The following is a 13,371-nucleotide window of genomic DNA, read 5'->3' on the forward strand; positions in this document are numbered from 1 at the left end:
AGCGCCCCTCGCACGACGACAGGGTGGCAGTCGCCATCCTCGCTAATGTAGAAGAGCTTATTGAACCGACCGCGGCCGTTGCAGCCACCGAAGATGTACATGCATGTGTCATACCAAACTGCGGTGTGGAACGCGCGCGGGTGCTGCTTCTCGCCGCGCAGCTCAATCTCCCTCCATCGCTTGTTGATCACGTCGTACTGCCACAAGTCGTCCAGGTAGATGGACACGCTGTCCGTGTCGTTCACGCCGCCGTAGACGTACGCCTTGCTGCCATCGGCATTGGCGCAGAAGGAGTGTCCGATGCGGCCGAGCGGCGAGTCCTCCGAAGGGCAGTTTACCAGCGACCAGTGCCGAAACGGTGGCGTCGGACGAGGCATCAGCACTTGAGCAGCGGCGTTGGCGGAGGGGGTAGGAGAAGCAGAGAGAGAGAGAGATGTGTGTGATGCAGTCGACTACAGCGAGGGTGGTGATGGTGGCACTCTCCCCCTCTTTCACACACACACAGGAGTATGCACGTATATACGAGTGCACTTCCAAGTCACGAATAAAAACGAAAACAGAAGGGAAAGGCAAACAGAGAAACAAGTGCGCGGGCGGGGGAGGGAGGGGAAAGCTGGGCGGTGGCGCCATGTTCGTGGTGTTGGAGGAAATATGTGGCGTGTGCGTGTGTACTCACGACGGCGGGAGAGGGGAGAAAGACGAGGTCGGGGCGTAACAGGGATACGGTGCAGAGGTGTAGAAGAGCGGTGCAAAGAGAGGAGAAGGTGGTGAGATGCGTCAGCACGCAGGGCGTGACAGGTCAGGCACATCGGAGACACACCATGTCCCGCAGCCAATGTACGCACACACACACACACACACGCACACGCGCGCTCCCGTGCCGCGGAAGCCATGCCGTGCGCTGATGCACGCACCACGGTACTACAGAGACGTCCACACGGATGATCTTGTGTCTCGTTTTCTTTTAGTTGTGTCTTCTCACCGGATAAGCACGCACCGCACTTGTGACGTGTCACTGCCTCAGTCCGTCGCGTTGCCGTGGTTGATGGCGGACACGCTGTATGCACACTTTCCTCCCGCAGGGGCATCAGCACGAGAGGGAGAGACAGACACACACGCACGGTGGCCTGGTGACCTCCTCACATGCCAAGGTCCTCTTCACGAGGCCTGCGTCGCCCCTCTCGTCGCCGCTTCAGCTTCGGAAGATCCAGCTTTGGTAGCTCACGCGGTTTGGCGCCTTCGATAAAGTCTGGCGTGTACTCGTCCTCCTCTTGCTGCTGCTGCTGCTGCTGCGTATTCGCGATATCAGCGCCCGAGGTCCCTGCCCCTGCTGTGCGGCCATTGTGGCCGGTAGGCGTCGCGTACAGCCCGCTCACAGGTGGCGATGGAGACAACGAGCTGTTTCCATCCTCGTCCGCCACTACGACCGCGGCGGCGATGAGGCGTGCATGGAAAACAGACTTGCCAGCCTCCTGTTCGCCCATGTACTGCACCGCATCCCATGCATCGCGTAATTGCTGTAGGTCTGCCGGGGAGGCGGACGTGCCGTCGTCCACCGAGTTCTCAGCAGCCTCGAGAAGATCGTGCAGTTCTGCCCCGCTCCTTGACTGCACGGCGTGCTGGCGGACGGCGCTGTAGAGCCGCTGCGGCAGCACCTTCTCCCACGACAGCACAAGAGCCTCGAACCACAGCAATGTCTGACCGCGGTGCCCCGCCAGCTCCCACGGCAATTGCTGGATGGTGTACTCGAGCAGGCGCGGGGCGACCAGGGGCACAAACACGTGCGGGGCGTGCTTTATGAGTGCGTCGAGTACGTACCACAAGGTGCGGTTCGGCGCCCCGTCGAGGTCGGACTGCTCCATCAGCGCCTTGCGCAACGCCGCCCATGTCTCCGCAGACTTTGGAAGGTGCCGGAGCGCCAACGCCGCCAACGCCTCCACCCGCGCCTCTGACGGGTTCCCTTGCTTCAACACAGCGTAGAAGAGCCGCTCCGTGTAGAGCGCGGACGATGGTGGACGCGGCGATGCGGCGGCGGCAGCAGCAGCTGCTGCTGCACTCGCAGTGACAGACATGTGATCAGTAGAGAGAGAAGAGGTTTCCACCGTCCGCGGTCGGGTTCTGCCTGCGGATTCGAATGATGACGACGCGGGAGCAGAGCCACCAATGGTGCCGCTGAGATGCACGAGAGGCCCTTGTCGATTTTCGCGTGTATGTGTGCACGTTGTAACGAGGGAAGGAAAAGGCAGAGATGAAGAGAGAAAGCACTCGCCGTGCGCTCGAGACTTGAAGAGAAAGACTCACCCTCGACATCTCACCCGCTCTCTCGCTTATCTCCTACACGACATCCACTGCCCTGCTGAGGTTGCGTTGCGCCATCGTGGGCCTCCGACTCACCTACGCAGAGGAACGAGAAGAGGAGCGAGACATTGCCAGCATTCCGCTGCAGTGTGCGTCACACATACATACCCACGACGGCTTGTGTATGCGTACAGCCCTACCTCTCACGGTGGTGTTGTGGTGCTGCTCATTTTCCCTGCCTTTGGATGCCTTTTGCCATGAAAGGTACGGCAGAGGCGCCACACGCACTTCTGCTGTGCTTCTTCGTTTCGGTTCTTTGTTTCGTGTATCACACATCCGTGCCCTCGCCGCACGACGCCCGCGTCTCCACCCCTCCTCTTCCCCTCCATCTCCTTCGCTTCTCCCACTCTCGGGGGACCTTGCATCTATTAAGCCGCTTGTGTGTGGGAGAGGGCGAGAGGGGTGGGGACATGTCTGTGTTGCAGTTCTTCTCACTCACCCTGTCGACCTTGCCTGCCCTGCAGGTTGCCTGGAGGCGTACGCACATGCGCAGATGGATGAGGTGCATACAGAGAAGAGAGGGAGGAGGGGACACCACGATCGGCGACACCTCCTTTCCCCCTCCTCCGCACCCACACCCACACCCACACCCACACCCACACCCACACCCACACCCACACCCACACCCACACCCACACCCACACCCACACCCACACCCACACCTCACACAGCAGGCGAGTTGAGCATTTGTATGCACGCACGTATGTGGTCAGAGGGAGGCGCGCACTCACAGAGAGGGAGAAGAACGCACGGTGGAGATGGTGATGGGCGCCACGAGCAGCTAACGCACAAAACCAAACAAAAAAAGTCGGGTGTGGGGGTGCAAAACACAGGAAGGAAAACGCAGGCGACGTAACGGCAGAAGAGACGGGCAAGGCGCATCAACGTTAACATCACGGAAAGGAAGGACACCGTCGACGAGTGAGAGCCCGAGTCGAATGGGAAGACAGACAGCGATGGAGAGACGTAGATGGGAGAGAGAAAGGAGGAAAGGAGTGCGTACAAGACATGAAGGAAACATACGAAGATAGGAAAGTAATTAAAGATAAAACGTCGTCATTCGCCTGTCATTTCTTCGGCTGTTGGTGTTGCGGAGGCGGTCAGACGGCCAGGGTGTGTGTGTGGGGGGGGTGGGGGGGAGGGGCAAGGAAGGTTGCATGTAGCACTTGAAACGAAGAGAAAAGCGAAGGAAAGAATGAGAAGCGAGGCAACGCTTGTGTACTGTCTTTTTCTTCGCAGGACAGAGCAGACCGGAGAAATGCAGTTTGTCTGTGTGTGTGTGTGTGTGTGTGTGTGTGTGTGTGTGTGTGTGTGTGTCTGTGTGTGTGTGTGTGTGTGTGTGTGTGTGTGTGTGTGTGTGTGTGTGTGTGTGTCTGTGTGTCTGTGTCCGCGCGCTTCGCATTTACATCGATGGGCGTGCGTGCTTCAAGAGAGGGGAGGGGGTATGCAGCGACAGAGGCGCGTATGGGCCCCAGGTGTTGCGGTGCACCGCATTGCACAGCAACGCGTGGGGCACCAACGACCGCGCAAAACACGGATGAACGCGAACAGAGAAGAATAGAGGGCAGACCAAGTGCGGAAGAGACGATGCATATAGTACAAGGAGGATGGCGAGATGGGTCACACACACGCACACACAGAGAAAGGAGAGGCGTAACGCGTAAAGCACAGGTGCACACGAACGCAGAAAACACAAAGAAAAAGGCAAACACACTTAGGGGAAAACACACACACACACGCTCAGAGACAGGGAGACGAGAGGGAGGGAGGAGGGAGGAGGGAGGAGGAAAATACCTCTGAAGAGGCAGAAGGAGGGGAAATCGAGGCCGCAATACACAGGCCAAAGAGCTCAGGCACCGAAGGGGAAACACAACGTAAAGAAGGGGCGCGCACGTACGCACACACGCACACAAGCGATAAATGAAGATATTTTCTTCATTCTCGTCTACGTAGAGGAGGTGTGTGTGTGTGTGTGTGAGAGGTGGTGGTGGTGAGGGATGGAAGGGGGTAGCGTCGCGAGGATGAGCAATGACGGGCGAGGCGGCGAGGTTGATGACGGCTTGCCGCTGTGGTGGGATGGATGAACGTGGGTGGTGTTCTTCCACCGCCACCTCCCACCGCATCGCACTACAGCGTCATCAAGTGTCCACAGAACGATTTCCACCGCCGATTCCCTCGACCTTCCTTTAAGTTGCGCACACTTCTCCCACATCCCTATCGCGTGCTCCACAAGTCCGTAGTTCGCTTTCCCTCTCTTGCGTCTATTGCATCTCCTCCTCCTTCTTTAGGGACCTCGCAGATGGATGTACACACACATACACACGTACTCCACTTGCACGGCAAGCAAGGGGTGAGGCCACGCCGGCGAGCGACGCCAGCGGAGCAGCAGGGGAAGGGGACATTGATCACTGAAGAGCCACCCGCGACAAGATCTGGGAATAGCGTCGCCTCTTTCTCCCTCTCCCTCGTACTCAGGAGAGTACACGAGAGAAGAGGAGGGGGTGGAAGGGCATCATGAGAGGCTGGCGCACACGTCTTAACAGGTTCACGAGCAGTCTTGGAGTGGATGGGTCTTGTGAGGGGGTTCGAGCTGCCCTTTCCTTCTTACATGGCACGTACGCACCGATGTCGAGGCTTGCATGGCACTCGCCCACCCCCTTTTCCCTCCGTTTCTTCACCATTCGTGAAGTCTTTCCTCTCGCGCTTGAGGCAATCGCTCTTGCCTGGATCGTCTTCGACACAGCTGCCGCGCCACCGCGCAGCAACTCTGTCATTGCCCCCTTTCCTCTCTCCCTTTCTCACCCAGATGCGACGCCATCTGAATAGCTCACTGGATGTAGCGGTAGTACTCAATACCGACATCCTGGAAGGCGGCCTCGTTGCGGTTGCCAAGGCGGTCAATGACAAACTCCATCTTGCGTCTGTCTTTTGCCAGATCGTTCTTCTCGGCGCCCGTGTGGAGAGCCTCGTACTGGGCCTTGTCCAGGTTCACGGGATTCTCGAGGGCCTTGCTGACGTTGATGTTGGCGGCAGCGTTCTCCCAGCCGGGCACGGGCAAAATGGGGATCGACATGCTCGCATCGCCGGAGCCGTAGCCCACCATCACCATAGGCTTGCCGGTGATGTCAAGCTTGCGGGTGTAGGCCTCCTCGAAGCCGGCCGCCAGCCAGCAGGGCAGGGAGGCCGTATACAGGTTTCCGAAGTTGCCCATTGCTGGGCTGCCCATGCTCATCTTCTTCTCCAGCAGGTCGATGAACTTCTTGTCCTTGCGCAGCACTTTCGCAACCTTACCGGTTGCCGGGAACGCGTCCTTTGGCTCTCCGCCGCTCTCAATCTGCTGAAAGTAGTGCGGATTCACGTCGAGCTCCTTCACCACGGCTGCGGGGTCGGCCTTGCCCTGCTTGCACAGCTCTGCGAAGTGAGCCTTGTGCTCCTCGGAGGTGGCGCGGGCAAGGCCGCGGGCGTACAGGAACGACATGGCCTGGATGGGCATCATGTTGTAAGGGCGGTGGAAGAAGAGGGCAGTGACGTCGTCGTAGTACTTGCCTGGGGACTGCTGCAGGCGCTCCAGCATGTGCTCCACCGCGACTGTCACCTCCTCCTGGTACACGAGAGTGCTGTAGGGGCCGGAGAAGACCGGGAAGTCCGCCATCTTGCCGTTGGCAGAGCTCTTCGTGTACTCTTCCAGGTTCATGAAGTGGCGGCGGTGCGGCTTACGAAAGTCAGGGCCACGGTAGTCCGAAGCCGAGCCGCTGTGCTGCAGCTGCACTTCAAACAGCTTCGGGTCGTGCTCGAGCACCATGGCGGTGGCACCAGCGCCCTGCGTCTGCTCGCCCGTGGACCCCAGCGCGTACTCGGCAATGTCAGACGCCACAGCGATCGCCATGCGGTCCTTGCCGTCAGCGTTGACGAAGCGGGTGGCGCTCTCCATCGCGTACACGCCGGCCAGGCAGGCGTGCTTGAACTCAGGCACCTCGCAGTGGCGTGACATGGCCGGCATGTTCATGGCGCGTAGACCTTTATCCACCATACCCTTCACAATGATAGCGCCCGCCGAGTTGTCGGACGAGCTCTCTGTGCCGAGGCCGAGGAAGCCGATCTTGGTGGGGTCAATATTGTTGTTCACAATCAGTCGGAGCACAGCGTTAGCGGCCATGGTGTACGCGTTCTCGTTGTGGCTCGTAATGCGGAAGGACTGCCCAACGACACTCGACACCTTGTCCCAGCTGTTACCCGTCCACTTGCACCACTGCTCCAGGTCCACGCGGCAGTGCGGGGCGTACACGGCCATGCCGCTGACGCCCGCCAGGCTAAGACAGGTGTTGCGCATCATTTTGCTGTATTTCCGGGGTTCAGTCGTGAGGAGGTGACGGGGCGGAGAGGAGGAGGGGGAGGGGGAGGGGGCTTTTCGGTTTGTTTTGGGTAATGAGATGAACTAATGAAATGAATGCGTGCTTAGTTGCGGTTGACGAGAGATTCTGCGATGCGTATTCGGTGTTGGAGTGCGCGCATGCACATGAGCGCGGATGGGTGTGTTATGTACATGTATTATATATATATATATATGTGTGTGTGTGTGTGGATGTGAAGAAAGAGGAGCGGAGGGCCATATGGTGAAGCACGGAGGAGGAAGAGTGGGGGCAGAGCGACACCGGGCGCATGGAAGATGCCTGTCTGCAAGAGAGAGGCAGGGGGAGAGGGGTGCGGTGTGTGGTTGAGGTCGTCCATTGTTCCTTACTCTTGGTTGGCTGTTGACGCAGCGGAGAGGGAGAGAGAAAGCAATCGCGGGTATTACGCGCACACCACCTCTGCGCGTGTGTGCGTGTGTGGGACGGAGAGCGGTAAAGGAAGAGGGGGAGGCGAAAGCGAAGCTGTGGGACGCAATTCCGCCACCTCCTCACCAATCCCCTTTTCTCAGGTCACCCGCGATCCTTGCACACCGACATACATCCATACACACGCGCAAAACTATACGCACGTCCACGCACGCACACACAAGTGTCCAAGGATAGAGAAGAGAGGCGGTTGGGAGCAGGACCGAGGCAGCTCGACGCATACAGAGAGAGAGAGAGAGAGACGCTCTCTACTTGACCAGCACGCGTGCCTTATAGCTCTCCCACATGCTGCTCTTGAAGTCTTTGCGGTGCTCCAGCACGCGGCGGACAACGTACTGGCACCACGGCGAGTTGTCGGAGCACTCGGGCAGCGTGTGCAGCGGCGGTACCCCAGCACCGCCGGTGACTAGCTCAGAGGACGGCTTTGACATGACGTACTGTACGACGCTGTAGAGTTTTTCCAGCAGCTCCGCGCTGGGCGCACGCAACGCCTGCGCCACGGTTTGAAATGCGTCGCAGTGGTCCCCCCCCGTGGGCGGGGGGCCCTGCGTGTCCGCGTTCGGCTCGAAAAAGAAGGCACGCACGGTGTCGAGGTCGGCGAGGATGAGCGGCGCATCAGCCGGGCTGAGAAACACCTCGGCTCCGTCCACATACACGGCAAAGAGGCACGCAGTGAAGTAGTGGCCGAGTCGGTAGCGCAGCTGACGCACTGCCGGCTCGAAATCGATCGTTTCGCGAACGCGATCCAACACGCAACGCACCTCGTCGAGAATGCGCTGCATCGTCACAGCGGGGTAGAGGCGCGGCATGGGCAAGTCCTCCAACTTGGCGGCGCTACGCTTCATCGACTTGTACTGCTTCGCATCCACCTGCATGAACTTGGACATCAAGTCCTTGACAGAGTACTGTGTGAGGATGTAAATGCTGAGGCCGTTGCACAGCTTCAGTAGGGCGCTGTACAGGTTGCGCCAGATCTTCTCGGTAACCTCGTCTGTCGGCACCGACGGCGCACCTGTCACACGTCGCACTAGGTCGTATTGCTGCCGCGAGCGCATGAGACACTCTTCGAAGCCCCCCTGCACCCGCACCAGGGTGTGCAGGCGGTGCACGCCACTGGGGAGCAGCGCCGGGTACTTGCGCAGCTTCGCACATGCCATGCCCACGCACTTGCTTTCGGCCGCGAGGGCCGGCATTTTGTCGCTCGGGGCAGCCGCGGGCACCGTGGGAAATCCTTCCAGACACTTTTCTATCAGCGCCGTTACAGTGTCGAACCAACTGCACATACGGGCGTACTGCTGGGCCGCCGGATCTCCCCCGAGCGGGGGCGGCCGCGGAGCGCCAAAGACGGCCTGCACATACCGCATTACATCACCCAATGGCGTACTCGCGCACTCCACCGTATCCGCCCACGGCAGCGAGATCTCCTCCATGAGCTGCTTCGCAAACTTCACGTGTGCGGCCTCGTCGTACTGAGCCAGTGTGTCTAGCGGAGCTAGGTACCTCTGCGTGGCGCGTGTCAGCAGGACACACAGCGTCTTGCTCTCACTTGCGCGCCGGTTGCCGTCGCAGCCGTCCAGCAAGTAGTCAAGGAAGGCATCAAGCGATACTTTGTGGTCCTTGGGCACGTTTTGGCTGGCACCAGGGTAGAGGCCGCCCCAGTGCCGCGTGAGAAGGATGTAGGCGCCGATGCGCAGCCGGCCAGGCACGATGAGCATGGGCGCGAGTGGGAAACTTCGGGTGAGCATTTGGCAGTACGCCTTCTGCTTCGTGTCAAGGCTGTTGCCGACCATCTGGAACAACGCCGCGGCGGAGAGGTGTTGCACGTTGGTATTGTCATCCACCAGCTCGGCGTAGCTGCGGAACACGCCAGAGTTAACGAAGACCTCCATGAGCGCCAACAGAATGTCCTCGCTGCTCGAGGTGGGAGGTAGCACCGGCATATCCTCGACGAGCACCATCGCGCTCAGCATGCACGGCGGCAGGGCGAGGCACGTTTCGATGAACGCTGCCGTTGCACTGCGCTGCATGTCGTCTGAGAAGCTGGAGTCGAGCCACGGCATCGGCACGGCTGCCAAGCAGAAGGTCTCCTGCATTACGTAATAGGCATACTTCACCGCCGGCGTCAGCGGTGCGTTAACGATGCCGGAAACGCCGTAGTGGCTGATGGAGCGCGCCAAGTCCTTAAGAAACACCGCCTGCGCCTCCACGCTGCCGCCCTTGTCGTTGGCCAGCAGTTGCGCATGCAGGTGGCAAAAGTGCTCCGTCTGTGGCAGGATGCTCAAGTACTCTCGCAGCGCCGCAAGACAGCTCTCCACGTCCCTCGCGCTGTAGATGGGGCTGAGGGTGCTGAGGTCCCGGTGGTACAGCGGAATGAGACAGGCGGCGAACACCATTGCGCGTATGGCAAACGGCACTTGCGTGTCGCCCGGCAAGTCCGGGTAGCGCTCGATTACGCTCTGCAGCTGCTCCGCGCGGCTCACGAAATCGTCGTCGTTGGTGTTGTCACAGAGCAAGCGGAGCGTGGACGCGTTCGGGCGTAGCTCGGAGAGGTACCGCCGGCGCTCCTCTTTTGCCACCGCAGCCCCATCGTCAAGCACCCGCCAAAGGGCGGGAGGTGTGACGTTCGCCAGTGACCGCGTGTGCTGCTCCTCCGTGATGTTGAAAACGCGCCGGTACACGTTGCCCAGCTCTTGCGCGTACTTGTCCCGCTTCTGGGTGAGCAGCACACCGGTGGCCAGGAGGAGGCTCTCGTAGGCGAGGATGGGCAAAATGTCAAGGAACGGTGCCAGAGGTGCGCTGTCGAGTACCTCGCAGAGCTGGATGTGCGGTGGGCGCGGGAAGGTGAGAGCGGCCGCCGTCGCCTCCTCGTTCATCTTGCGCTGCTGTGCCACGGCGTCGAAGACGGGGCCGAACTGGGCCGCGATGTTGGAGGAGATGGTGCCCGGCGTGGTGCCGCAGAGCGGGATCTGCATCTGCTCCATCCGCCGCGCCACGTCAGACACGTTGGGCTCCTCCTTGGCAGCCCCTGGCAGTTTCGTGGCAGGGGAGGTCTGCCGCGCGCCTTGAATGGAGGAGGACAGCGGGTTCCACGCAGACAACAGAATCCTGCCCGTGCTGCTGCCCGTCGCGCTGGCAGGTCGCATACCTTGCCGTTTCGAAGCCGTGGAGCCGCGGGAATCGCTCATCGCCAATGCAGAGCTGCTGGAGCTCCGCCGCCCGCTATCAGGAGCAGCAGCAGTTCCCTCGACGCGGCCCAAGCCCTTTAAGGCCCCTATGAGAAAGCCCAAAAGCCCCTTGCTGCCCTCTTGCGCTGCGCTGCTGTTAGCGCCCGAGGGTGGCTGCACAGGGCGCGGCGGCGACTGCTCAGATGCCACCAGTTTGGGGGCACCACTGTCGCCGCGCTTATCGGGCGAACGGGAGCTGTCGTTTTTTGCCGCTGCATGCGGTGAGGAGCCGCTGCCATGAATGGTCGAGTACGACCCGCGATGAGCATTGGGTAGATGGGGTTTTCCCTCATTGCTCGCCGGCAGCTCAGAAAGGGAGCTGGAGTGCTTGCTGCGGCTTGTCGGTGCTGCGTTTTTGGCTCGCTGGACGCCGCCGCTGCTGCTGCCGATAACGGTGAAGCACTTCGTCAAGTCGAGCTCGAACTTTGGCACTTTCTTTCCCTTGGCATGCTGCGCTGCTCTCTCGGCCTCGGCGTAGAGGGTGGTGGGAGTCGGGCAGTTTGTGGGGTCGACGTGCTCCAGCGACGGACAGCCATCTGGTAGCTTGAGGCTCACGTTTGGCGGGGGGTGTCGCAGTGCATACAGCAGTAGTTCATCGCGCTCTGCCTGCACGTTCTTCATTCTGGTATGGAGGGGGGGGGGAGGGGGGCCAAAAGAAGCGTGCGGGCGTGCGGGCGGGGCGGGCGGGGGGGGGGGCTCGACGTGGAAGAGGAGAGATACGAGAGGTGAGAAAATGGAACACAAGCGCGAAGCAATGAGCGAAAGAAAAACGATAGCAGGCGTGTATGGAGGGGGGAAGAGGGGAGAGGGGAGGAGGGAGAGAGGTGCAACACGCTCACACGCGTACGCAAGCACTGCTGGCGTAGAGCGCAAAAACTCCCCACAGCACCAAAAACTCAAGGGAGTGAGGTGGAGAGATAATAAGACGAGAATCAGCTGTCGACAGCGACAATGCTGATGTCGGCAACTGCGAACGACAACCACCTGCAAGTGCAGTTGCCGTCTTGTCTCTGCGTCTGCGTACGTGCACCTGCTCCGGTATTCAGCTCACGGCATGCAACCCCCTCCACGGCAGCGAGGAGAGCAGGCGATGAAGCAAAAACAAAACAGCCGCCGGCCGAGAGAGCGCCGTGGATGTCTTAGACAGCGAAGAGAAAAGAGGCGCTAAGATGGTGATGACCAGAATGCCGTGGAGCGTGTGGTGGTGGTGCGTCACTGCGTAACACCAAGGAAGGCAAGGAGAGAAGGGGGAGGGAGAGAGAGAGTATGCAGTACTGCGAGAGAGAGAGACAGAGAGAGGGAGTTCGCTCGACACACACACACACACACACACGCATACACACGGACGCATGTGTACAGGAGGTGAGGCGAGAGAGGTAGACAGGAGGAGGGATATGCTGAGCGGAAGGAGAGAGAGAGAGAGAGGGGGGCTTACCTGTACAAACACGAAGGGACGACAGAAAAGCGAGAAATAAACGTATGCCTGCACGTGTGCGGCACTCGAGCACCGAACGATCGGTGTGCGTTCTCGGGCCACGCGGATGCTTTGCTGGCGGATCAAAGGTGGAGGAGAAGCGGCACACCATCACCCCCTCCTTCTGTCCGTACTCTTCGGTTTCATCTGCTTGCCAGCCAGCCAGGGACGTGCATGCCAACACGTGCTGCGCGCACCGCCGTATACACACCACCACCCATACACACCCGCCCGTGTAGCGCATGGACACGTGAACCACACGCGCACACGCGATGGGGCACACGTGCGCACACAGCCGCGTTAGTTCATGAATAGCATGCGCACCCCATTGGTTTTGTGCGGAGAGAGGGAAGAGGCCGTCGGCAGCGCGCAACCGTACTAGCATTGTGGACATCGGTTAGTGGCCACCTACCCCCTCCCCCGTGCACCAAACGTCGTCGCACGCACCCTCGCACCAGTGAAGAATACACAAGGCTCTAGGACTCAGCACAGCAAGGACTCACTTACACACAAAAACCTAACACGAAGCAATAGGCACACGTCTAAGAGCCTGGCGCTCCACCGTGAGTGGCCCGTACAGCGATGGTGAACTGCTCCCTGTCGTGCCAGAGCTGCGCGGCATGGTTGTTCAGCGGTGACTCGTTGTTCGGGTTGTTGAGTAGGTTCTGGATGGACAGCAAGATGGAGCTCACCGAGTAGACGGCCGACCACTTCTCCTTGAGGATGTCGAGGCAGATGGCCCCACGCGTATCTACGTTCGGGTGGAAGCACGGCGTCATGAAGGTGACAGTGGGCGCCTCGTACGGGTAGTTGGGCGGAAAAACAAGCAGCAAGTTGTACTCCAGCTCCTCATACGGCGTATTCGGTACGCCCTTGACGCTGCCGATCCAGCGGAAGAGGTTGTCGTCCTCTGGGTAGGCGGAGATGCCCTCGGCATCGCTCATCATCACCTCTACGAGTTCCTTTTGCAGCCGCGCCGCTGCCCCGCTGTTGCTGCCGCCGCCGTGCATTGGTGTGCAAGTACGTGAGTCAGTGTCGAAGACCACAGAAGCGCGTTGCACCGACACACACGCACAAGAACAGGCACACGGAACGTCGGCAGTGGAGGAAACAAGAGGAACAGCCGCAGGAATCTGCGATGGGGATGTGTGGGAGTGAGCAGCGCGCGGAGAGGATAGGCGGGAGAATGGGCAGAAGAAAACCAGTGCCGTAAGTACCACGTAACGCCTCTGCAAGGTGTCACCGAGACAACAACACAAAACAGCGACAAATACGCACACGCACACAGAAGGAGGGGTTGAGGAGAGAGAAGCAAGGAGAGTCCGCGAGTGATGAGGACACGGCAGAGGCACGTAGCAACACCCAATAAGAAGTGTGTCTGTGTGCGCGCTGTGGGGGAAGGAGAGGGAGCTTCCCAGGTGTGGCTGAGTGACTTTGTAACAGAAAAGGAAAGGCGGAGGAGCAGGGCGTATCTACAAGA

The 13,371-nt window shown here is 59.9% G+C and overlaps 5 protein-coding genes across 5 annotated transcripts in view; all 5 read right to left on the reverse strand.

Moving 5' to 3' along the window:
• LMJF_24_2090 (conserved hypothetical protein) overlaps positions 1-377 on the reverse strand; it is a gene marked incomplete at both ends in the record, with an annotated part of 1,137 nt that extends 760 nt beyond the window's left edge. Inside the window, one exon of the mRNA XM_001683675.1 lies at positions 1-377. This exon is cut by the window's left edge and continues 760 nt beyond it. Coding sequence (XP_001683727.1) covers positions 1-377 — 377 coding nt within the window.
• A 762-nt stretch (positions 378-1,139) lies between these two features.
• Positions 1,140-2,072, reverse strand: LMJF_24_2100 (conserved hypothetical protein; the record flags this gene model as incomplete). Its single annotated transcript, XM_001683676.1, has 1 exon — positions 1,140-2,072. The coding sequence occupies one exon, from the start codon at positions 2,070-2,072 to the stop codon at positions 1,140-1,142; it is 933 nt and encodes a 310-aa protein (XP_001683728.1).
• Positions 2,073-5,185: 3,113 nt separating this feature from the next.
• LMJF_24_2110 (conserved hypothetical protein) lies at positions 5,186-6,691 on the reverse strand (the record flags this gene model as incomplete). The annotated part of the gene is made up of 1 exon (XM_001683677.1): positions 5,186-6,691. One exon carries the CDS (start codon positions 6,689-6,691, stop codon positions 5,186-5,188), a length of 1,506 nt encoding a protein of 501 aa, XP_001683729.1.
• Positions 6,692-7,441: 750 nt separating this feature from the next.
• LMJF_24_2120 (conserved hypothetical protein) lies at positions 7,442-11,038 on the reverse strand (the record flags this gene model as incomplete). Its single annotated transcript, XM_001683678.1, has 1 exon — positions 7,442-11,038. One exon carries the CDS (start codon positions 11,036-11,038, stop codon positions 7,442-7,444), a length of 3,597 nt encoding a protein of 1,198 aa, XP_001683730.1.
• A 1,395-nt stretch (positions 11,039-12,433) lies between these two features.
• On the reverse strand, positions 12,434-12,901 carry LMJF_24_2130 (putative ubiquitin-conjugating enzyme e2; the record flags this gene model as incomplete). The annotated part of the gene is made up of 1 exon (XM_001683679.1): positions 12,434-12,901. The coding sequence occupies one exon, from the start codon at positions 12,899-12,901 to the stop codon at positions 12,434-12,436; it is 468 nt and encodes a 155-aa protein (XP_001683731.1).
• Positions 12,902-13,371: the final 470 nt, after the last annotated feature.

Source organism: Leishmania major, chromosome 24 (genome assembly GCF_000002725.2).
Source record: "Leishmania major strain Friedlin complete genome, chromosome 24".
Taxonomy (NCBI): domain Eukaryota; phylum Euglenozoa; class Kinetoplastea; order Trypanosomatida; family Trypanosomatidae; genus Leishmania; species Leishmania major.